The 26,294-nt window shown below is 38.1% G+C and overlaps 2 protein-coding genes across 3 annotated transcripts in view; one reads left to right on the forward strand and one right to left on the reverse strand.

Annotated features, from left to right (window-relative positions):
* The window catches only part of VEZT (vezatin, adherens junctions transmembrane protein), an 80,880-nt gene extending 56,746 nt beyond the window's left edge, over nucleotides 1–24,134 (reverse strand). For both annotated transcript variants that reach the window (XM_012664034.1, XM_012664033.1), the window contains exon 1: nucleotides 23,993–24,134. In XM_012664034.1, coding sequence (XP_012519488.1) covers nucleotides 23,993–24,028 — 36 coding nt within the window. In that variant the 5' untranslated portion in view covers nucleotides 24,029–24,134. The remainder of the gene's footprint in view (nucleotides 1–23,992) is intronic.
* A 511-nt stretch (nucleotides 24,135–24,645) lies between these two features.
* Nucleotides 24,646–26,294, forward strand: part of FGD6 (FYVE, RhoGEF and PH domain containing 6) — a 153,448-nt gene continuing 151,799 nt past the window's right edge. The window contains exon 1 of the mRNA XM_012663990.1: nucleotides 24,646–24,679. Coding sequence (XP_012519444.1) covers nucleotides 24,664–24,679 — 16 coding nt within the window. The 5' untranslated portion in view covers nucleotides 24,646–24,663. The remainder of the gene's footprint in view (nucleotides 24,680–26,294) is intronic.

Below are 26,294 nucleotides of genomic sequence, written 5' to 3' on the forward strand. Positions count from 1 at the left end.
AACAAGATAAAAAAGTGGTATGTTAAAATATAGAATTTTGTACTAAACCAAATGCCATGTTATCCTACGCAATCAGCTAAATCGAGAATATAGAAATTCTACAGATCAAATTACCCACTTTCTTCAACAAATAAATGACATAAAAAAGGTAAGGGGGTGGGGAAAATGTTAAAGACTAAAGGGACATACCACCTAAATGCAATGTATGGACCTTGCTTCAATCCTGTGGAACAACTGACATTTTTGACAATTTGAGGAAATCTAAACACAGACCAGGTATTAGATATTAGGGAATTATTATTAATTTTGTTTGGTGAGATAACTGTATTGGGGTCATTTTTTAAAAAAGTTCGGTCTTAGTCCATTTTGTATTGCTATAATAGAATACCTGACACTGGGTAATTTATAAAGAAAAGAGGTTTATTTAGTTCACAGCTCTGTAGGCTAAGAAGTTCAAGGGCATGGCGCTGGCTTCTGGCAAGGACTTTCCTGCTGCAACACAACATGGCAGAAGGTCAAAGGGGAAGTGGACACACGTGAAGGGGCAAACATGAAAGGTGTCCTCGTTTTTTAACAACCCATTCCTGTGGGAACGAATCCATTCTCAAGAAAACTAACCGAGTTTTGAGAAAGAACTCACTCTCTACCATAAGAATGGCACCAAGCCACCCACAAGGGCATAGCCCACATGACCTAAATGCCTCCCAATGAGGCCACTCCTTTAAAGGTTCCACCTCCCAATGCCGTTATGTTGGCAATTAAATTTCAACATGAGTTGTGGTGAGGACGGACAAACCACATCCAAACCATAGCAAGTACTTATCTGTTACAGATACATATGATGCATTTACAGGTGAAATTAGGTAATGTCTGGGATTTGCTTTAAAATACTCCAAGACAAAAGGTGGGGGTGGGAGATGAGACAGTTTGATAAAATGTTAACAGCTGCTGAAGCTGAAGCTGAAGCTGGGTGATAGGTACATGGAGTTTTCATTGTAGTATTCTCTTTTTATGTGTAATTTTAAAGTCTATAATAAATGTCTTTTAAAAATCAGATGCTAGGTTTTCCTAGATTCTGATATAAAAGGTTTAAAAAACATAATGGTAAAAAAATTGAAAAACTTCAACTTATTATTTTAAACTGAGGGAAGATTAGCTTAAATTTTATTTATTTATTTTGCTTTTTATAAATTTTTTTTTTTTTTTGAGACAGAATCTCACTCTGTTTCCCAGGCTAGAGTGCCATGGCATCAGCCTAGCTCACAGCAACCTCAAACTCCTGGGCTCAAGCAATCCTACTGCCTCAGCCTCCCGAGTAGCTGGGACTACGGGCATGTGCCACCACGCTGACTAATTTTTTCTGTATATTTTTAGTTGTCCAGCTAATTTCTTTTCTATTTTTTTAGTAGAGACAGGGTTTCACTCTTGCTAAGGCTGGTCTCGAACTCCTGAGCTCAAACGATCTGCCCACCTTGGCCTTCCAGAGTGCTAGGATTACAGGCATGAGCCACCATGCCTGGACTAAATTTTTTATTTCAGAATATTACGGGGGTACAAACGTTTAGGTTATATATATTGCCTTTGCACCGCCCAAGTCAGAGCTACAAGTGTGCCCATCCCCCAGACAGTGCACATCACACATTAGATGTGAATTTACCTATCCCCTCCTCCCCACTCTCACCTGCCCAACGCCCAAAGAATGTTACTATCATATGTGCACATAAGTGTTGTTCAATTAGTACCAATTAAATGGTGAGTACATGTGGTGCTTGCTTATCCATTCTTGTGATATTTCATTTAGAAGAATGGTCTCCAGTTCCATCCAGGATAATACAAGAGGTGTCAGTTCACCATTGTTTTTTGCGGCTGAGTAGTACTCCATGACATACATATACCACATTTATTAATTCTCCACCTGTAGTCCCAGCTACTCAGGAGGCTTAGGTGGGAGGATCACTTAAGGCCAGGAGTTTGAGGCTGTAGTGCACCATGATCACACCTGTGAATAGCCACTGCACTCCAACCAGCCTTGGCAACATAGCAAGAACTGGCTCTAAAAAAAAAATTCCTTTTTTAGTTAAAAAAAAAAATAAATAACAACTCAAGTCTTACAAACTTCCATATAGTGGTAGTGGTACTTTTAATGTCGATTGAAAAAGAACATAATAAAAAGCAAATGTTGATATAGCAAGATCTAAAATGAATTTGTAAGTTAATCACACATGCATTAACTAGTATAACACGTACACATGATATTTTATGTCTTCATAAAAAAACATTCAGATAATGCTGGGCAAGTATTTGAACTTGCAGAATTCCTGCAACAACGCCCAGGGCTCTCCATACTCCCACCAAGGACAACAAATGGTCAAAGGTATCCTCTAACAACATGATTTCAAGTTACCAGTCTCAGTGGAGGTACAAATAAGTGTCTAATTAGCTGTTAATTTTAATTATTCATACTTTCTTTCCACAAACCAATGTAAAGTTCATGGAATATGCAATTCTAAATTATGTGATTTTTGGAGCCATGTTTTTAAATTGCCATTAAATAAAATAATTAAAAACAAAAAACAGATACAATAAACTATGTTCTTACAAAGCAGTGGTTCTCAGTAAAAGATCATCACTGCATAACCCCCACTGCTGCCCAATATTTGAGAATGTCTAAAGATATTTTTCATTGTAAAAACTAAGGGGTGGCTGTGGGGAGTACTACTGGCAGCTAGTGAGTAGAGATCAGAATACTGTCCAACATCCTACATTGCACGGGGCAACCCTTACAAAGAGTTATCTGGCTCAAAATGTCAATAGCTCCAAGGTTGAGAAACCTGTTTTAGAGTATAAGGAATCATAGGTTGAAAAATCGGCCAGGCGCAGTGGCTCATGCCAGTAATCCTAGCACTTTGGGAGGCTGAGATGGGAGAATTACTTGAGGCCAGGAGTCTGAGACTAGCCTGAGCAAGAGCCATACCCTGTCTCTACTAAAAATAGAAAAATTAGCTGGGCATGGTGACATGCACCTGTAGTTCCAGCTACTTGGGAGGCTGACGTAGGAGGATCCCTTGAGCCCAGGAGTTTGAAGTTGCAGTGAGCTATGAAGAGGTCACTGCACTCCAGCCTGGGCAACAGAGTGAGACCCTGTCTCAAACAAACAAACAAAAACACAAAAATGGGTGGCCTAGCAGCTGCGTTCATCATCTAGTTTTCATTTTGGGATAATGCTAGATTCAAAAAGCAAAAAGCAAAATGGAAAATTAGTTATTTAATGTTTTTCCATAACTTACGATCTAAAAACTCAACAGGCTTTCTAAGAGTCAAATGAATTACTTTCCAAATAACTGCACCAGAGTTTATGCACTGAAATTTTAATCAGTCACTAATACTATATAAAACCAAAATACCTGCAGCACTCGGTTATACTTAAATAACTACTGTGATGATCAATATAAACCTTTAAATAGGCTCAGAAATGTTAGTATAATAGTAAAAGTATCTGAAGAAATATAATTTTCTGTATAACCTCATGTTTCACTCTAGTAATGACACAAATTTTAAAAACTTTAAGACTTCTAGGTGAGCCAAATTATTGGGATATTATGTCTACATGAACTTCATGTTTATCTGACTGAACTTCAGTCATCCAATAAAACAATTTCCTTATTTAAAAAAATTCTGTTGGGATATCAACATAAAAAAGAAATGTATATCTAACTTGGCCACAAATATTAACTAGGAAAGTTAAATATCTAAATAAACCTAGCCTCTTCCACAAATGGCACCTTACTGAGTGGTTTCCTTTAGCTACTGACACACCGTCAATGTCAATCCTACAGGGCCGCGGTCCCCAACCCCCAGGCTGTGGATCAGTACCAGTCCGTGGCCTACTAGGGACCAGGCTGCAGAGCTCTGCACCCTTGCACCTACCCCCAATCCATGGAAAAATGGTCTTCCATGAAACTTGGAGGGGGCGCACACAGCAGAAGGTGAGCAGCGGGCAGAGCGAAGCTCCATCTGTATTTATAGCTGCTCCCCTTTGCTGGCATCACCGCCTGAGCCCCACTTCCGTCCCTACCCCCCTACCCCCCACCCCCATCAGTGGAAAAATTGTCTTTCATGAAACCGGTCCCTGGTGCCAAAAAGGTTGGGGACCGCAGCCTATCGGTCCATAATCCAGAACCTCCATCAGGCTAAAAAACTGCCAGCCTCTTTATATCTTGCAGCTCAACACTGTTATTAATACAATGTTTCTTTCTGTTTTTCTTCTCTGTTGCTTATTCTGTCCCAATCTGAAGCCTTCATGCTCTTTGCAGTAACCCTGATGCACCCTTGAGACTCTTTCCTCTCCTTCCCTTTTCCAGAAAGGCTGATCTCAGAGCCATATATCCTTTTAGAAGAGTAATTTGTAGTCTGCAACAACTATTGGCCAAATTCCGATTCTGGTTTCTCACAACTATCTGTTCTGTCTTACAGCTACCAATGACTGAGTGCTAACCGCAGTCCAGTGGAAAGATCATCTGGCTAGAAAAGGGGCAATTATCATTTATTCATTTATCACTAACCGAATATTTATTGAGCACATACTATGTGGCAGGCAATAGAGTTCTAATACTTTAGTAGTTCTCTGCCATTCAGTTCTCTCTGGGGTTATACAAGAAAAAGTTAAGTTAATTTCACCTATAAAAGGAAACTAAGCTCAACTACTCAGCCTCATGGATTTTTATTTATTTATTTCTGCTGCTTTGCTATTTTTACATTAAAAAATGCAATACAAAAAGATATAAAATGAGAGATAACTTTGTTCGTCCTACCTTGACCCCCTACTCTCTCTCTCTCCCAAAAGGTAAAAAACATTGTTTAGCTTGTGAATCCTTCTCCCAAAATTTAGTATCCATTTATGAATATATGAATACCCTTTAAAATTTTTACACAAATGGAACTATACTATATATCTTTCTCTGCACCTGGCTTTCTGCCTTTAATATATCTTAGAGATCTTTCCATATTAGGACATATATTCCTTTTTCCTTATTCCTTTTTAGTGTCCTCATAAGCATTCCAATTCTATGAATGTATCATTATTATCCAGTCTCCTATTGTCAGATAATCTGGACTACAAGAAGTATAGAGAAGTGGAAAAATTTAATAAATGTGTTTAGGTATTAAAATCAAAATGAGTTGGTTACTAATTGAAAATGGTAACAATGGAGAGGCCAAGGTGAATCCGAGATTTCTGGTTTGAACAATTACATGGTGCTATTTACTGAAATATAAAACAGTGGCAAAGCAACAAGTCTGAAGAGGCTGAGGAAGGCAGTAAGTTAGAAGTGCCTGTGAGATAGTCAAATGTGAATCACTTACACCTAAAATGTCTGGAGATCAAGAGAGTGACCTATTGAATGTATAGATTCAAATTTTTAGCATATGAATATGGTGGTAAACCCATATGGCATGCAGGTATAAAAACATACATATGAGAAGTTAAGAGAGTTATTATGTATATTTTAGAAAAGATGGGCTGGCATTAACTCAAGCGGTTACTTCCTCACGCTGGACTTTCCATCCATCTAATCCCTGCACTGGGGTTTGAGACCCGTGAGTCCTTTCTGACCCTTTAAAAAAAAAAAAAAAAGTATATTTTAGAAAAGAGTAGGGCCAAGGCTGAAAAATAATAATAGCAACACTAAAAGTCATTAACATTTTTTAGGTTATTTATCTGCTAAGCACTGAGTTAAGCATATTTTATAATACCACATTTAATTCTAACAACAACCCTGTAAAGAGGTATTATTATTATTAGTCGTATTTCACAGATGAAGAAATTGAGTCATATAGAGGTTATAACATGGCCAAAGTCACTCATCAGAACATAAATGAAGCTGATCTGATTCCAGAGCCTATACTCTTAACTATCATATTAATTATTTTAACTAAAATAAAATTGTGTCTTTGGTAAAAAGGGAGATTTAGAAGTAACAAACAGCCTCTTCAAATTTGTCATATATATCATATTTACATTCTGTGAGGTCCAAAATGCTGACCCCCTAGAAGGTACAATTTTTAATTCCTCTCTCTTCAAACTGTCCTCATCTCAAATTTTTCCCTTTCACTGGTGGCTTTAAGTTTCATAGAAGCTGGAGAATCTGGGAACACACAAAAGCAGACCTTTTTTCCCTGTAAAAATATTTTAGAAAATGGCAATTCCTCCAAGCACATATAGAATTGTTCTGCCTGGGCATGATGGCTCATATCTGTAATCCCAGCACTTTGGGAGGCCAAGGCAGGAGGATGGCTTGAGGCCAGGAGCTCGAAACCAGCCCGGGCAACACAGCGAGACCCCGTCTTCACAAAAAATGTTTTAAAAAATCAGCCAGGATGGCAGCATGTGCCTATAGTGCTAGCTACTCAGGAGGCTGAAGCAGGAGGATCATTTGAGCCTTGGAGTTCAAGGCTGCAGCGAGCTATGATCGTGTCACTGCACTCGAGCCTGGGCAAGAGAATGAGACCCTGTCTCAAAACAAAACAAAACAAAACAAAAAAGAACAACTCGTGTTCTTATGATCTACAGGCTTCATGACTTTTCTGTTTACCTACCCGTAAGAGGGAGCTCTATATTTATTAGCCTAAGGTTAATATAAAGCAGCACATGGGAATCGATCAGGCAGAAACTAAAGAGAAATTTTCAGGTATAAACACAAAGAAGAAAAATAATCAAAAAGCAGTGGTTTACCAATTTAGAAATTTAGTTTCCAAGGAAAATAGAGCCATAGTTGGTACCAATATGAACAAGATCATGCAAACTAAACAAAGTAACATAATATTCCAGTACTTTTTTCCCACAGGCTACGGGGGCCATAAGTGACAGGTGTCTGGAAATGGCCCTTGATCCTCTCCCACTGCGCATTTCTGAGGTTATACCAGCTTTAATCTTTGGTTTGGTGATATCAATGGAGGTTGCTAATTCTGGTTGATACTGCTGGGATGCACTTTTTCTCAAAGGAGGATGATCAGTTTAGGTTCTCACCTGTTTGGTTGATTTCTTCTCCACCCATCTCCCCCCAAATAACAGCAGCACTAAATATTTATTAAGTACCCAGACTATCCAGGCAGTAATCTAAGTATTTTTATATACTAATTTGTCTCATCTTTGCAATAACCTTATGAGGCACGGCTCATTTTAGATCTGAGGAAACTAAGGCACAGAGGCACCAAGTAACTTGCCCAAGGTCACAAGAAAAGTAAATGACAGAACGAGGATTTTTCTGTGTCAGACAAACCTGATAGAGCCAGTACTATTGCCTATTCCACTATAATGCAAATAATTTTGAGTAAACAAATTTATTAACTTGGTCTAATGTGGTTTTATGTATAGTTTGACTTGTAATTTTCAAACTATTTAGCATATTAACTTAGAAAAGTCAAAATAAGTTAGTGTTATTCTCCTAAAAATGTCTACATGTATTCCCAATTACCTTATTTTTGCTTCAGATGAGCTATAATTTATACGTAAGAATTCAGTAAGAACATTTGCCTCACATTACGCAAGGTTAGAAATTGGCTGCAAAGATTCTTGGGGACTATAAAAACAACAGTACTTAATTCTTACAAATTACTTTAAAATTAGTTCAATAGGTTTTTAAACTCTTATTTTTTTTTGAGACAGTCTCACTCCGTCACCTAGGCTGAGATGCAGTGGCACAATCATAGCTTACTGCAGCCTCAAACTCCTGGGCTCAAGTGATCTTCCCATCTCAGCCTCCTGAGTAGATGGGACTACAAGTACATGTCACCATGCCCGGTTAATTTTTTAATTTTTTGTAGAGACAAGGTCTTGCTATGTTGCCCAGGCTGGTCTCCAACTCCTGGCCTCAACCAATCCCCCAGCTTTGGTCCAAAGTACTGGGATTACAGACGTAAGCCACTACACCCAGCAGAATAACTCTTATTGATAGGAGTAGGGTAGATGATGAGAAATTACTTAATAGGTACAATGTACATTATTCAGGGATGGATACCCTAAAAGCCCTGACTTCACCACTATGTAATCTATGTATGTAACAAAATTGTACTTGTACTCCATAAATTTATACAAATTAAAAATAAATCTATAAAAACAACTCATTGCAAATGAAAACAATTCAGCTGACATATGGTATAATGTCTTCAAATTTACAGGAAGTCCATATAAATCAATAAGAAAAATATTTTTTAAACTGTAGAAATGGGTATAAAAGGATATAAAGATGCAGTTCAAAGAAAAAATAAAAATGGGTTAATACAAATGAAGACATGTTAAACTTCATCTTTGATTGAAGAAATACATATTAAAATAAAGAAAAAATTTTTATCTGTTAGTTGGCAACATTTAAGAAGTCTGAGAATTTTTAGTGTTGACAAGTGACTATTCGTGGGAGTACAGGTATAAAAATATAAACACAAATATCCATTGACCTAGCAATTCCATTATTAGGCATCTATCCTACAGATATAATTATAAAAGTATGGTAAAATATACATACAAGAATACTACTGCAACCACTTAAGCACACCATTTATGTTTTTTAAAAAACCCACAAAATCAAATTATCCAATACACCTATGTGTTTCACACACACACACACACACACACACACACACATTTTACTATATACATACACACATATATAAGAACGTAATTGCACTGAAGATAGTCTGGAAGAAAATATAGCAAAGTAACTACAGTGATTACTTCCCTGGGGAGGAAAAAGGGGAATAAGGGAGAGCTAATGCTTTCCCTGTATTATTTGAATTTTTTATAATGAGAACATATGCATGTATTATCTGTGTGGGAAAAAGTACCCAGCGTAAGGCCTGCCAAAAAGGTGCTCAATTAAATTAGTTTAGCAAATTAATGGAATGATCCTATGCGCTTTTCCATACAAAAACTACTGATCCACTTCCACTATTACACATTCCCTTATTGTATAATGTTTGAGAAGTAACATTGTTAACGCTGACTTCCCTCCTATATGGATCTGTGCTCAACCTGGTTCAAAGGACCAAGAAGTTACAGAATTCCAGTTACTTGGACTTCCAATCCCAAATTACAGAATTCAAGTTACTTACAGGTAACTTTTCTTTAAAACTTTGTACTAATTTTTAATTTCTTTAAGGAAAAGACATCAGTAATTAAAGGTATTTGATGGGAGGATATCTGCCTTAAAATAATTATTTAGTTATTTAATTATTAGTTATTTTAAAACATTTTAAAAATCTCTTATCCTTGAATATAGCTTAAAACTATAGGTCTAAATGTGATTATCACATATAGAATAGCAATTCTCTCTTTTGAAAAATGTTATTGAAAAGGATAAACTCCTGTTGTTAATTGCTACAATTTTCATATTTCTTTCTAGGCTAGCTGTAGAACAACAGGAAATAAACTGATGAGGAAGACTGTCATTAACAAATTATACAAGGTAGCAATTTTCTCAATTTTTAATGAAGAAGCTATTTAAAGAGTTACACACTGTCAAAATTAACAAAACCCTACGATGGAAACTAAATTTCCCATCACCAACATAAAAATGCCAATATAGTGAATTTCTATAGACTTTTCACTTATCTTTAATTCAGTACACAATAAGAAAGTATAATTTCGAAATTACATACTTACTGCCTTTCCCTCCCTTAAACCTTGGATAATACCATAGAATAGTACCCTGCAAAATTAAAGATATTATAAAATAATAGGAAATACTTTTTGGAGTTTACATATTTCAACATAACTTCTAAATTACTATACCAAGAAAGCCCTAAATTCAAGCATTAATTAATTAATCAGCAAAGCAAAACCTAATCATAGAATTAAAAAAGACTAAACTAAGAGGGTCCATTAAAATCGGCCCAACTAATTAAACTACTCACAGACGGCATAGTTCTAATTTCTCCAGTTGACCTAGATGAAAATTTACTGCCTCTTGTCCATATTCTCTTGCGATCCATATACTTCTTTCTTTGATGATTCCCACTTGTTTCTCTAGAACTACAGCACAAAATGGCCACGGAATTGGAGGGCGTGCCTTTGTCATTACTAAGCATTTTCCTATCAGAAGCAGCTCTTTGAAAAAAACATGAACATTATCTTCAGTGCTATTATTACTCAGCAACTGTAGGAGAAAGTAATAGGAACAATGGCGTTTTAAAAATGCCTTCAAAGGATGCTATTTAATATTAGTGTTTATTTAAAAGTTTTTAAATAAACCAGTAGTAGGTAAGACATATATTTATAAATTTTCCTGGCTGCAGGCTTCTAATATTTTCCACTGAAATGCATCCTACCTAATTAATCTTAGATGAGATGTAATAAACAGCAAAAAGCTTTTAAAAGAGTAACTTTAAGACTTTTCTATACAATAGTACAAATGTACTTTACTACAATAGTATCGAAGTCCAAAAACTAAATAAAAATCAAACATACTCAGGCCAGAGGCAGTGGCTCATGCCTGTAATCCTAGCATTCTGGGAGGCCAATATGACAGGATCGTTTGGGGTCAGGAGTTCAAGACCAGCCTGAGCAAGAGCGAGAACCCTGTCTTTACAAAAAATAGAAAAATCAACTGGGCATGGTGGCTTGAGCCTATAGTCTCAGCTACTCAGGAAGCCGAGGCAGGAGCATCACTTGAGCCAAGGAGTTTGAGGTTGCAGTGAGCTATGATGGTGCCACTATACTCTACCCAGGGCAACAGAGTAAGACTCTCTCAAAAAAAAAAAAAAAAATCAAACATACTAATCAAAAGAAAGACTAAGAGATACAAAGGGAGGAAATTGACTTGCACAGCTTATATACTCAACTGACTAATACTAACTAGCAACAGTGAATTTGTCATAACTAAGTGAAAAGAAGATAGCAATAGTGGATTGAGCTCTCCCTGGTTCTGAAGCTATCTTAGTATTTTCTGAAATCTGGTTAATTAACCAGTATATATTGGGTACTTACTAGATACAGAGTAGAATGAAGGAGAAGTAAAACTATCATTTTCAATTGTTAAAAAAAAAAAAGGTCGGAAGATTAAACACAATTGGCAAAATGTTGAGTGTGAGAAGAGCGGGAAATAAACATTAAAATAAGGTTTGGATATTACAAAATCACATTCAACCTTATATTCTTTTCTCCCTATCCCAAATTAAAGAGAGAGAGAGAGAGAGAACTTGTCTTTCTGTGAAGAAATAAAAGGAAGACATTTCTCTCAAAATGATTAATTATTCCCTCTCTTAGAAAGCGAGCATCTGCAACAAAAAGTAAAAGAAGGATGAGGTATGTATTGAAGAAGAAAACTCATTTTAATAATGGTCTTAAAGAGATATGAAATGAAAGGCTGTGGATCAATCAGGAAAATCTCAACAATAAGAGATAGGTGGCTATAGTCTGTCAACTACATAAATTACAACACAGATTTAAAAGTAAAGGACATCTTCAAATATATTATTTCAAATAAAGAGTAGTGGCATTTTGATTTGCTATAGTGGAAATAATAACAACAATAGGAAGTCTCAATGGATACTGTAAGCAATACTCAAAAAATCCAGAGGTACTGAAGTTAGCATTCTAATACTGTTCCACTCTGGGCATTTTCTCCTAGACCCTTAAGGCATGATTTGCTTCTAGGAACTCAGGGAACACTCGGTACAGAACCAGGGAAAACTAAAATTGAGTCACTGGAAATGAGTAGATCTCTTCCTGTATTTCCTAATTAATGAAAGTCTCTAAGGGCCTACTCTCATTTACTCAACACAGTAGATAATTTCAGATCCCCTAGAATAGATTTAAGAAAAATTTCATACTAAAGGATGAACTGGGCCAACTGTGGTGGCTCACACCTGTAATCCCAGCACTTTGGGAGGCTGAGGTGGGTGGATGGCTTGCGACCAGGAGTTCAAGACCAGCCTGAGCAAGAGTGAGACCCCATCTCTACAAAAAATAGAAAAGCTAGCCAGGCGTGGTGGCACATGCCTGCATTTTTAGCTACTGAGGAGACTCAGGCAGGAGGATCACTTGAGCCCCGGAGTTTAAGGCTACAGTGAGCTATGGCTGCGTGACAGCCTGGGCAACAGGGCAAGACCCTGTCTCAAAAAAAAAGGTGCTCTGGTATAAAGTATGATCATGTTACAACTGGGAAACAAGCTCTAAAGAAATTAAGTGATTCATTCAGAATCTCATTGCTAATTAATGTCAGTCTGTCTCTTGACTCCTAGTCTAGTCCTCTTTCTACAGTGCTTTTTAAAAATGAAAACTTTTGATAAAACTGCATAAAATACTAAGTGGACCATGTTAGCACTGTGTATCATACCTTGAGACAAAGGGACTTACATGCTAATACCTGCAATAAAACATCCATAAAAGAGAGACCTACTTACTACTTTTTGGAATGTTTAGACTTAAAAATCTATATTGGAACCCTGAGGATATGTGAAGAAACCAAAATAGAAGAAACAACCCAACACAAATAGAAAAAAAGCAGACTTGTTCCCCAAAAATAATACTTATAATTTATATTAAACAAGTAATTTCTTGTTACATATCTGGTGATTAAACTACATTGGTCTTAATGGTCAATTTTTTATGTCAACAGGGATGTGATTTAATAATGCCATTAATAAATATTCTTTCTATTATGAATTGTGATAAGAGCATGAATTTTGCTATGCCTCTAATCTTAGCTATTATTTGGAACTAGATTATTTTACATAATACAATTTTAGGGCTTTATCTTTAACAAACTGAAACCAAAGATACATTTTAAGGAAAAATAAGGTGACATAATAATACCTTAAATTTTATATGTATAATTATTCCAGATAGCAAGATCCATTATCTAAATAGCAAATGTTGTTCATGTATGAATTCATAGATAAGAACAATTTTCTTCCATTAGTCAAATCAATAATGCAGGCAGGAAAGAATCTACACTTAGGAAAACAATGCCTTAATGCTCTTTATTATATAATAACCCTTAAAAATACAAAGAAAGAAGAATATCTCACAGAAGAGAGGCATTTTTTAAAGCTTTCTTTCTTTTAAATGCGGGAGGTTTTCTGAGAGTCATTTCCTTTCATATAATAGATTAAGTACTATGGGCAAAAAAAGCACCCAAAGCTGAACGTACTACCAACAAAGGGTTAACATTTAATAATTTATGCAGAAGTACAAAAGATGTAGGAGGGAAAGAGATCATGATAAAAGGGACAAAAGTTATCTTTTTCAGTCAGGAACAAAGAAAAAGAGGGAGAATTAATTCAAACAAATACCAAAAACCTTTGCCAGCAAAGAGTTCACCTACGGAGAAAAAGGTTACCAAGGACAGAGATTTGAGGAGAGTGTAAAAGATTCCTTGAAGACAACATTGTGTCTGTTAAAAGGAAGTTACAAAGAAATGGTTTAGATTCATTACAAATGACACAAAGAAGTAGAAAAATTAGTCCTTCATATAAAAAAGTCTCATTTCCTGGCACTGTTCCCTCTAGGAATAACAGGGTGTAAGACAGAATGAATGACTCAAAGTTTCTGTGATTAATTTATAATAAAAAAATCTGAAAGTAAAGAAAGAGCAACATCAGAACTTTTAACACCTTTCTAAGGGGACTGGAGAATTCTTACTCTCAAAACATCTTAATTAATGGTGACAATAACAAAACAAAATGACAATCTTGGTCATTTCAGTATTAGACATGGTGTCCATCATTTTCTAAACTTTGTCCTGTTGCTGTTTCAGTCCGAGAGCTGTCCAAGACTGAGGTTAGGCTATCTTTCCCAATTCAGCCTCTTGGGGTAAGACGATTATAGATTGAAGGTTCTGATTAAAATAAATTATCTTAGAAAAAAAGGAGTCAGGCTCCAATATAATGGAATTAACCTTGAAAGCAGATAGGGAATCTAGCTCTGATGAAATGAAGGTGGTCAGATTCTAAGAATTGGGCCTGGGCACCTCACTCTTCCTTTCCTCCCTTAGTCCCTTCTCCTATACTATCTTCCAGTACACATCTACTCCTCTCAGACTAGGAGAACTCAATGCTAACCTCTGGAAGGAGAAATACAAATGACCAAAAATATAAGAAAAGATGATAAAATCTGCTAACATTCTAGGAAATAGAAATTAAAACAAGATACCTCAGAAGAGTTTTAAGGGAAGGGATGTTGTCAGAATACTTTCTAAAACTTTGCATTATTTAAAATTTTAAATCAAATTCATTTTTTTTTTTTTTTGAGACAGGGTCTCACTCTGTTACCCATGCTTGAGCACAATGGCATCATCATTACCGAAACCTTGAACCCCTGGACTCAAGTGACCCTCCTGAGTAGCTGGGACTATAGGTATGTGCCACCATGCCCCACTAATTTTTAAATTTTTTGTAGAGACGAGATCTCACTATGTTGCTTAGGCTAGTCTCAAACTCCTATCCTCAAGTGATTCTCCTGTCTTGGTCCCCAAAGTGCTGGGGATTAACAGGCATGAGCCACCATGCCTGGCCTAAAATTTTTAATTTTAGTGCAGCATGTGACTCTCTGGGTAAGTCTCAAGACATAAACGAGTCTTATTTCTGACTCTGAAGATCATTAATGTAACAGTATTACAACAAATATGCCAAAATATCACAGTTAAATTTTCTTAGGGGAGGAGAGGTTAGGCCCTATGATGGATATGGTAGACTGGTTTGTCCACCTCCATTCTATCTTCTTTCCAGATATCTCTTGTATTGAAGGAGCAGGAAAGCTACATCTGACATTTCCCAAATTATCTTGCAGCTAGGGTTCTAGATATGTTAATAAATCAGGCTTCCCCCAAATAGGTAATCTGTGAGAGATTTGGAAGGTAGAAGAGAAGCAGAGGTTCACTTCTTGCTCCTTTGGCTTTCTCTCTTTCTCTCCCCCTACCCCCATTCTTTTTGCTATGAAACAAAGCTATGGCAGCAAAATGTTTTTATAGCAGTGTCCCAATATGTATTTTCCAGCTTCCTGGTAACACAGAGGCAGCTAAGTAGAGACGGTGGAGAGATTCTGAGTTCCAGTACCAATGGATCACTCTGTTAGGTTATTGAGAAGCAGATGTGTTGATGGCTTCTCGATTTCTGGACTGTAACACAATCATGATCATGTGTTTTTGGCCTCATGTGCATAGCAACCTTATAAAGCTTGATCATTTTTAGACCTTCCAACAATAATCTAACCACTAAGTCCCTGTATAAAATCCCTTTCTGTTTACAGTAGATAATCAGGTTTCTCTTTTCTGCACTAGGATGTATGGATGACATAGTACTTAGTATCCAGAAGCAGAGCTGACTTAGCAGAATCTGAAATATGTTCCACCAGCTAGGCTGAGTAATGCAGTGGTAGACATTAAGCTTTCAGCTCTTCAAAAGAAGGCTTTTCTCTGTGTGTGACCTGAGATCTAAACTGAATAAAAGTGGTAAAGGGGGTGGGTAGAGAGGAGGTGTTGCAGTTCTCATAGTTGGAAAAGCCAAAAGGCAGGAAATAAGATGGTTGCCCCAAGCCTTTCCCAGGAGGTTCCCCAAAATAGGAACCAGCTCAGCTGCAAAATTCTGATTAAGGGTGATATCTCTCCATCCAAGTCTCAATCAAGGTGATTGCCATTAAGTTGAAAAAGAGGGAAAAAAGATCCAGAACAGAAACAATAAATAATCTACAGCCTTTAGATTTAAGAACTATATCTAGATGGGCTCTGTAGCTGTGGTTACTTGTATTTGAAATTGTCTGGAAACAAACAAACTGGAAACCTACTACATTTCAGGAAACTGTACTGCCAAAGGAACCAAAAACCTATAATTATTGCTTCTAAAGCAATCCTTAGGCCCACAAACCTGTACCCATAGGGATCTGACCATAAAAGGTGTACAGTACCCAAGAAGGATATACTTTAACAACCATTCTATATAAGGCTATGGAGCAGTAAGAGATAAGGAATAGGTTCTCAAAGCACAAAACCAGAGGCCACAAACGACAACAGACAAGAGTTATTCCCAAGAGAACAGAACAGGGGCAGCAAAATAGGTTAACCAAGAAAGTCTTGTAGGAAGACTGCAAGAAACAAACAGCAACTCAAAAGGGGGAATTGAAAAGAGTAACAAATGATCATTTACAAAGCTATAAGCAATACTGAGGCAACCAACAGGTAATAAAAAGGCACCAGGGACAAGTAACAGCAGGAAGTTACTAATTCCATAGGCCTTAAAGGCCAAGGGAAAGAAGCAGTATTACTGGATCTCCCTGTAAGAGCTGAAACTAAAAGAGAAGACTCCCCCAATAATACTTGTGGCTTTAGGTACAAATGACAGCCTTACAGGGAGGGACATAGGAGGAAAAATACCCAGATCTCTCCGACACCCTCCTCTGATTTGCGGGTTCTTCCCACTGGCTGAACCTAAATGGAATCAGAGGACAAGGGAATATAGGTGATATAGTTCATTATGGTCAAAGTAGAATTATGGGTCTAAGGGACACATGGAGAAAAATCATCACCAGCAATAACATCAATCCCTCACCATACACCTGGGTATTAAATAAATCATGAGTTAAAGAAGAAATCAAAATGGAAATTACAAAATTCTGAGACAAACTACATTTCAAAACTCATGTAATACAGCCAAAACAGTACTCACAGGGAAATTTATAAATTTACAAATTATTTTCAGTATTAAGTTTTTAACTCAAGATGCAAGAGGAAAAAAGAGCAAAGTAAACACAAAAAAGTAGACGAAACCAAATAGATAAAAGTAGAAATTTTTAAAATTTAAAAACTAAATTTCATATGGAATCAAAAAAGCAATCCTAAGCAAAAAGAACAAATCTGGAGGCATCATATTACCCAACTTCAAATTATACTATAAGGCCACAGTAACCAAAACAGCATGGCACTGGCATAAAAGTAGACACAGGTCAATGGACAGAACAGAGAACCCAGAAGTAAAATCATACACCCACAACCAACGGATCTTCAACAAAGCAGACAAAAATATACACTGGGGAAAGGATGCCCTATCCAATAAATGATGCATGGAAAACTGGAAAGCCAAATGAAGAAGAATGAAACTGAATCCCTATCTTTCACCATACACAAAATATAACTCAAGATGGATTAAAGACGGAAATGTAATACCTGCCACCATAAAAATTCTAGAAGAAAACCAGAAACCATGGCCCATTTGGAACCAGGCTGGACAGTAGGAGGTGAGTGGCGGACAAGGCAGTGAAGCTTCATCTTTATTTATTTACAGCCTCTCCCCATCACTCCCATCACTGCATAAGCTCTGCTTCCTGTGAGATCAGCTGCAGCATTAGATTCTCTTAGGAGCCTGAACTCTACTATAAACTGCGCATGTGATGGATCTAGGTTGCATGCTCCTTATGAGAATCTAAGGCCTGATGATCTGAGGTGGAGCTCAGGTGGTGTTGCTAGGGCTGGGGAGTGGCTGCAAATACAGATTATCATTAGCAGAGAGGTTTGACTGCACAATAAATGTAATGCGCTTGAATCATCCTGAAACCATCCCCCACCCAACCCCATCAGGTCCGCGGAAAAATTGTCTTCCATGAAACTTGTCCCTGGTGCCAAAAAGGTTGGGGACCACTGTTATAATGGACTTTACAGATTCAAAAGAGGGGAGGTTGGGAGGAGAGTGAGGGATCAAAGACTACCTGTTGAGGCCAGGCGAGGTGGCTCACACCTGTAATCCTAGCACTCTGGGAAGCCGAGGTGGGAGGATTGCTTGAGCTCAGGAGTTCAAGACCAGCCTGAGCAAGAACAAGACCCTGTCTCTACTATAAATAGAAAGAAATTAGCCAAACAACTAAAAATAGAAAAAATTAGCCGGGCACGGTGGCACGTGCTTGTAGTCCCAGCTACCCCGGAGGCTGAGGCAGAAGGATCGCTTGAGCCCAGGAGTTTGAGGTTGCTGTGAGCTAGGCTGACGCCACGGCACCCTAGCCCAGGCAAGAGACTGAGATTGTGTCTCAAAAAAAAAAAAAAAAAAAAAAAAAAAAAACTATTGGGTATAATGGATACTATTCGGCTGATGGGTACACTAAAAGCCCTGACTTCACCTCATATAGAATTCATCCATGTAATGAAATACCACCTGTACCCCCTAAATCTATTGAATTAATAAATAAATAAATATATTTAAAACATTAAAAAAATTTAATAAAAAATTTAAAAACCACAAACATACTCAATTGAGATAATCAAACAAAACTAATAACTAGTTCTTTGAAAAATTTATCTGGGAAGTTGATACTGTGGCAAAACTACACAAGATAAAAAGAGAGGACATGAGTAAACACAGGAAGTAATAAGATCTAATTAGTTTTACAAATGAGACTAAAAATTAAGAAACTACTATGAATATCAATAATTTTGAAAATCTAGATAAAGAACAATCTGCTGGAAAAATTTAGTACATGACATTTACTGAATATTTACAATGCACCAGGTACTCATCTAAGTAATTCATTTATATTAAATCCTTTAATACTCATAACCACTTTATGAGATAGGTAGTTACTTCTATTAATATGAAGAAAACTGAAGCTTAGAGAAGTTAACTGCTCAAAGTCACATGAACTAAAAAACAGCTGAGCTAGGATTTCTTAGGCTGTCCAATTCCAGAGCCCATACCTTTAACTATATTACAATGCCTTTCAGAATAAAAAAAGTTATGAAAATAGAAAATTGTAACCAAGCAATAACCATAAAAGAAATCGAACTGATAGACAACATCTATTTCCTTTCCCCAAGAAAGGCCTAGATCATTTAAGAGCCAATTTAGCTATACCCTCACAGAATAAATCATTTCCATTTTGTAAAATCAGTCCGAGAGCACAGAAATGAGAAGGGAAGCTGCCTGACTCATTTAGAAGGCAAGCAATAAATGTTCATAGATTAGAAGATTCAATATTGTAAACATGTTAAGTTTCCCCGAACTAACTATAGATTCAAAGCAACCTCAATCAAAATCTCGGTAGGTTTTTTTTTTAACTGAAATTAACAGGCTGATTCTAAAATTCATATAGAAATACAGTGGGCCAAGAACAGCCAAATCTTGAAGAAAAATGAAACGGAAGAGTTTTATCCTATCAGATATTAATACCTATTATAAAGTTACAGTAATTAAAATAATTGGTTATTAGCACAAGAATAATAAAATGACAAATGGAAAATAAGAAAGAGTTCAGAAACAAATCTACACATGCAACGTAGCCTGATTCATGACAAAGGCAACACTACAGTTCAGTGGGGAAAAAGTGATTTGTTTAATAAATGGTGTTAGGTCAATTAGACATCCACATGTGAAAAAAATATGTTGATCTTTACTTGATATATACAAAAATCAGTACCAGATGGACGGCAGATCTAAACACAAAAGGTCAAATAAAGCTCGTAAAGAAAATATAAGCCGGCGGCTCACACCTGTAATCCTAGCACTCTGGGACACTGAGGCAGGGGGAGGATCGCTTCAGCTCAGGAGTTTGAGAGTAACCTAAGCAAGAGCAAGACCTGTCTCTACTAAAAATAGAAAAATTAGCTGGGCATTGTGGCGTGCGCCTGTAATCCCAGCTACTTGGGAGGCTGAGGCAGGAGGATTGCTTGAGCTCAAGAGTTTTGAGGTTGCAGTGAGCTATGATGATGCCACTGCACTCTACCCGGGTGACAGAGCGAGGCTCTGTCTCAAAGAAAAAAAAGGAAAACAAGGAAAGAAAATCTTTTTGTGGACTTAAAGTAGGTATTTTTTTTAAAAGCACTAACCATAAAAGAAAAAGGTTTAATTGGATTATAATAAAGTTAAGAGCTTCTGTTCATTGAAACATACTTATTAAGATCATACAGATGGCTAGGCTTGTGTGGCTCATGCCTATAATTCTAGCACTTTGGGAGGCTGAGGCAGGAGGATTGAGGATTGTCTGAGGCCAGGAGTTCAAGACTAGCCTGGGCAACATAGTGAGACCCCATTTCTACAAAAAAACTTTAAAATTAGTCAGGCATGGTGGCATGTGCCTGTAGTCCCAGCTACTGGGGGAGCCTGAGGCAGAAGGATCACTTGAGCCCAGGAGTTTAAGGTTGAGCTATGATAATGCCACTGCACTCTAGCCCAGGCAACAGAGTATTGTAAATAGTTGTTATATTGTATGGCTTTTTTATTTATATTATTTTTGGTTTTTATTGTTATCTTTCATTTTATTATTATTTTCTTAAGAGACAGGGTCTCATTCTGTCCCAGGCTGGAGTGCAGTGGCACAATCATAGCTCACTGCTACCTGGAACTCCTAGGCTCAAGGGATCCTCCTGCTTCCGCCTTCCGAGGAGCTGGGACTACAGACATGTGCCACCACACCCAGCTAATTTTTTTCATATTTTTAGACTCAGAGGTCCAGCTACGTTATCCAGTTTGGTCTTGAACTCCTGGCTTCAAGCAATCCTCCTACCTCAGCCTCCTGGGTAGCTGGGAATACAGGTGAGAGCCACCCTGCTTCCACAACTCCGACCCCTACAGCTTTTTTTTTTTTTTTTTTTAATATTTTTGATGGGGTGGTTGAATCTGTGGATATGGAACCCCTGGATATGGAGGGCCAACTATATATCCAACAAGGACTTGTATCAGGTGTATGTAAAGAATTCTTCTAAATCAGTAAGAAAAAGACAACCTCATAGAAAAATATGCAAAAACCTTGAAGTGGCTTCACAAAAGTGGACATACAATAGGCCAATAAATACATTAAAAGTCTTAACTTCCTTATCAGTGAAATACAAATTAAAACCACAAGAAGACAGCAGGACATAGCCACCAGAATGATAAAAGAAAAAGACTGAAATTAGCAAGTGTTGGTGAGGATATGTAGCAATGGGACTTCTCATACACTCCTGTCAAGAGTATAAATTGGTACAACCACCTTGGAATAATGTTTGGCAGTATCTATAGAAGGTGAATATTTCCTACGACCCAGCAATTCCACTCCTAAGTATCTAACCATTAGAAATATGTTTAACAGGCCGGGCGCGGTGGCTCACGCCTGTAATCCTAGCACTCTGGGAGGCTGAGGCGGGCGGATAGTTTGAGCTCAGGAGTTCGAGACCAGTCTGAGCAAGAGAGAGACCCCATCTCCACTAAAAATAGAAAGAAATTGGCCAAACAACTAAAAATAGAAAAAATTAGCTGGGCATGGTGGTGCATGCCTGTAGTCCCAGCTACCTGGCAGGCTGAGGCAGGAGATCGCTTGAGCCCAGGAGTTTGAGGTTGCTGTGAGCTAGGCTGATGCCACTGCACTCTACCCCAGGCAAGAGAGTGAGACTCTGTCTCAAAAAAAAAAAAAAAGAAATATGTTTAACAAAATACATAATAAAAGGTTCACAGTAGCACTAGTAGTTTAAAGTTGGAAACTATCCAACAACCATCAACGAAGAATGGATTAAAAAATGGTCATATATTCACATGGAATACCATGCAGAAATAAAAAAATGTTCAAGCAACAATATGGATGAATCTCACAAACAAAGCCAGGGAGCAAAAAAAGTGAGACACAAAAGAGCATATAAATGAAATTACACAGAGTGTAAACAATAAAAATAGATAAAACTAATCTATGTTAGTCATTATAAGTCTCAACAGTGGTTATCTTTGGGGTAAGGACTAATGACTAAAAAGGACCAAGAGGGAGCTTCTGGTATGCTGATGATGTTCTGTTTGTTGATCTGGGTGCTAGTTACATGCGTGTGCTCAACATACAAAAATATGTCAGTCTGCACATTTGTGATTTGTATACTTTCTTTATGTAAATTATACTGCCATAAAAGTTAATGTGTATAACAAAAAGCAAATAAATTAAACAGCAAACTGGAAAAATTTTTCTACAAATATGGCAAAGGTTTAGTAATATATGAAGAACTCACACAAATCAATTTTTAAAAAGCTAGCATCTAATAGAGAAATTGGCAAGAAATATGAAGAGAAATGCTCAAAAACATTAAAATGGCCATTAAATGTATAAATGTACAAAATGTAAATTAAAACAATGGGATGCTATTTTTTCTTATCAAATTAACAGAGCTTAAAGGAAACTAATAAGGCTGTTGCTGAGGATTTGGTGAAACTAATAACCTCTTATTCTTAATGGCAATGAGAACTGGCACTATCTTTCTGCATAAGTATTAAATGTTCATATCCTTTGACCCTTTCTACTTCTAGAAATCATTCTAAGGAAAATCAGAGTTACAATTAAACATAGGCTTGTATCAGTGTTGATTACAATGGTGAGTATTTTGAAACAATGTACCTATCCAATAATGTGAAAATGGCTACATTATGATACATGTACATGATGGGATATTATTAATAATTTTTCCAAAGAATGATGAATGTGAAAAGATTGATGATAAATTCAAGTGAAAAATATATACAAAATTCTATGTGGTATACCTTTTGTGTTAAAAAATACTACACACACATAAGTACATTTACACAGAAAAAAAGTCTGTAAGAACACATACTATACAGTTAATAGTAGCCATCTTTGGGTGGTGGGATAATGGATGATTTTCATTTTTTTGGCTTATTTTCTGCAGTAAATGTTCTTTGAGCATGTATTACTATTATATTTAGAAATCAAAGAAAATTATGGGGTAAAAAAAATACATCCACCCAGTTTTCCTCACCTAGAAATCTAAGCAACCTAGATTTCTCTCTCCTTCAACTCTCATATTCAATCTGTAATTGTTATTTCGATTTAACTCAGAAATGTCTATCCAAGCTGTTATTCCATTATTCCTTCTCTCATTTCCAAATTCAGGCCCTTGTCTTCCCTAATGAACTGACATCTAGACTCTTCATTTCAGTAAAATGGCCACATTTTCCACTATTTCTACATTGTAGCCACATCAAACCACTTTATATAGCCACCTTCCACCACACCCAAGCCCCTACTTTCACACCTCCCAACCTTGGCATACTCAGTTCCCTTTCTATGTAATACATTTTTCCTTTCGGTCTTCCTAATTCGATTCATAGTTCAAGATTCACCCTGGATATCACTTACTAGGTGTGACCTCTTAGAGACTGCAAGAAGAGATGGCCATTTCCAAATTAATCCTCCAATGACAGTTTGTACATATTTCAATATTTAACACTGTACTGTCAGTGCCTCGCTCTCCCGTTGCAAGGCACTGGTCACTTCTTTTTTAAAAATTTCTTAAAATCTAGTTGGATGATCAAAAGTAAAGCGGATCTGCAGGGGTGTGAGCTTTGACCTGTGTCTGATAGAAAAATGGCACCAGAAATACTCGTCTGATTTTTTTCATTCAAGATGGCAGAGAATGTCTTAAAACAGTCCCACACAAAAGCACTCAATTACAGAGCCTTGAGTCAGAAGAACTGGCTACATCTAGCAAAGGACAAAAGAATCGAATCTAGATGCTGAGATGCTCTGGCTCTAACCACCCACGGTAGGTCCCACATACATAGACTTTAAACCGTGTTAGAAAACTGGCACCTGCTGCCTTCATTCCGAGGGCCACGCCTTGACTGTGAACAGTGACCTGAGGCACCTCTGGATACTGACCCAAAAAATCGAGAATGAAAAAGGAGGCGGCTAAGTTGTGAGTATCTAAAATGCACGATTCGGCCCCGCCCAGCCAGACGCACTCCCCCCAACGGCGCATCCATTCCCCGGGGAATGAACAGACAGGGCTCCCGCCCATGGGCCTGGCAACCCGGCCCGGGCTGGGAATTCAGGGCGGGACTGAGGCAGAAGCCAGCCACCGCCAAGGCGCCTCACGCTACACCTGTCAGGCTGCGACCGACACTAGGCCCCTAAATCGCGGGGGTTCGGTGGTCGAGGCCAACAGGAGCGCGTCACCCGATATCTCGCCCCGGGATCGCCTTGCCTCCTCGCTTTAACCTCTCGTCCTTCTCAAACAAAAGCAATCCACACCCACCGCCATTTTCCACTTACCTCAAAAACCACCTCTTCGTCAAACTCCGGTGTCATCCTTCTCCGCCATGCCACCCGCCTCAGCACGATGGGAAATGAAGGCGGGAGAACAGGCTACACCGATACTTCGGCTTCTGCCCGTCCTATGGATCTAGAAAACTACAATTCCCAGCATGACTCGCCGCTCACGCCCCCTTTTCAGGCCCGCTTATTGGAGCAGAGGGTGAGCGAGTGAGCAGGAGGGGCGGGAGCGGGAGGAAGCTGGAGCCCTCCAATTGGTGGAGGCTAGGGCTTTTGTCTGACTTTTACAGCCGCGACAAGCAGAGGGCGCCAGGAGCACTGATTTTTTTTTTTTTTTTTTTTTTTTTTTTTTTTGGAGCTGAAGAAGGGCACGCGCCGGCGAAGTCGCTGTGAGCACTGCTCGTGCCCGCGCCTGGCTGTCCGCCCGGAGTACGGCGGGGCGGCGCTCGTGCTCGCCCGCCAGCCGCTGGCGGCTCGCGCCCGGGAGCGCCGCAGGGTCGCTGGAGCTGGCCGCATCCTTTGTGCGGCGCTGGGGCTGCGCAGCGGGGCAGCGGGACGGAATGTGGGCGCTGCGGGGGCTTTTCTCTTCTTCCCAAACTCTGGAAACAATGGACTGAGAGGGGAACATGGATTGAGGGGCGCGAGCGGGGAGGCGAGCCGCACGGGGAATCATGACTTCTGCTGCGGGTAAGTGACGGCGCTCGCGCTGCCGCTGGAAAGTTTGTAGCGAGCGCTTCAAGGCTTGGGCTCTCGAGCAACTTTCTCCGCTGGGGTGGGCGAGTTGTGTGCTCTCTATCTTTCCCGAGCACGTCGGCAAGTGCGGAGCCCAGGGCGTTTATTGCCGGATTTCTCGTCCCTTCCTGCCGAGAGGGGCTGTTTGGAAATCGAGGATCTCTTGGGACCCCCCCTTCAAAGGGAGGCCCGTCCGGGGGGCTCTCTTTGCGCCTGGTGAAACGCTAAATGTGAAGAGAGGGCATTTGCTCAACTCTTCAACAATTTGAGTGACTTTGCCTTTGCGTATGAAAACGGTGTCGCTTCCCATGTTAAGAAATCAGTTATTCTAGGAAAGGGCAATGTTCCCAGGATATTGCACTCGGGGACTATGCTGAGTCGCTTTAAACCTAGTATCGGCTGGAAACCCTTACCCTTACTAGATAAAGAGACTTAGACTTTGTGACTCTTGTCCTGGTCTTTTTACTTCTGTTACCTGAGAAGCAGAAGAGAAGGATTGCTCATGGCAATTGTTTTGCTCATCTTCACCCAATTTCTTGTGGATTTTTCTTCCTATTTCTCCCTAGTCAGTGTAAACAAAGCCTATTTTCTGTCTGCTTCCCATAGTCCTTTTCCACTCATCCAGATGACAAAGCCTGTATTTACCTTTGTGTAGATTTTGAGCAATTCTGGACATTGTATTTCTGAACATTCTTAAGGAACAGTTTTTATATTTCAAAATAATTGCTAGTGTTACATTCACTTCATAAAAGCATAGTTTAATTTTTAAACCAGAACTTAATACCGTGTTAAGTAAAATACTAAGGGCTTTTTTTTACACTTTTTGTCCACGTTGAAAGAAACTTTCATTAGAAATTTTGTAGTATGATAGTTTAAAGCTTTCCTTCAAAGTTACTTCTAGAATCAACACTTAAGTATTAGGTTAAATTTTCATTGCTTTTCTTGGCATTTTTTAAAAATTCCTGCAACTCGAAACTGTCAAACAGCACTCCAAATGTTCTGATTTGTATTATTTCTAAAACCTACATATATTATAATGTTACATTGCTAGGTGTAATCAGATTACAACTAAGGAAACCAGAAGTTAGCCAATAGGAAAAGAAAGCAATGAGTGAAGTTTTCCTGTAGAAGATGTCATGGATCTTCCCTTTTGATGTTATAAGTAGGTATATGAGATATGTCATCATACACTGTTGTAGTGATAGTCTTTATAAACTCTCTTTTCTTCAACAAAAGGAGACTTTCTACCTACATAAGGTAAATTATTTTCATCCTTCCTTTTTTTACACAAATGTATTTAAAATATTCATATCTTATATGTATCAGTTTTCAATTCCAGTCCTAACAATTTATAATAAACACGTACAGAAGCATTTAATTTGACATTTATACATGTAAACCTAATTTCTAGGGCCCAGTCTGGAATTTTATCATTCTTTCATTTGAATGACCCTAGAATAATAAGCTATTTTTATATTTTATCAACTTTATAATTAAAGAAGTCCACAGACATTTTTGTGGTGCTTAAAAGAGGGACACTTCCTGTGTCTAGCTGAGTTAGTTGGTTTTT

Source organism: Propithecus coquereli, unplaced genomic scaffold (genome assembly GCF_000956105.1).
Source record: "Propithecus coquereli isolate 6110/MARCELLA unplaced genomic scaffold, Pcoq_1.0 Scaffold85, whole genome shotgun sequence".
NCBI classification, from domain to species: domain Eukaryota; kingdom Metazoa; phylum Chordata; class Mammalia; order Primates; family Indriidae; genus Propithecus; species Propithecus coquereli.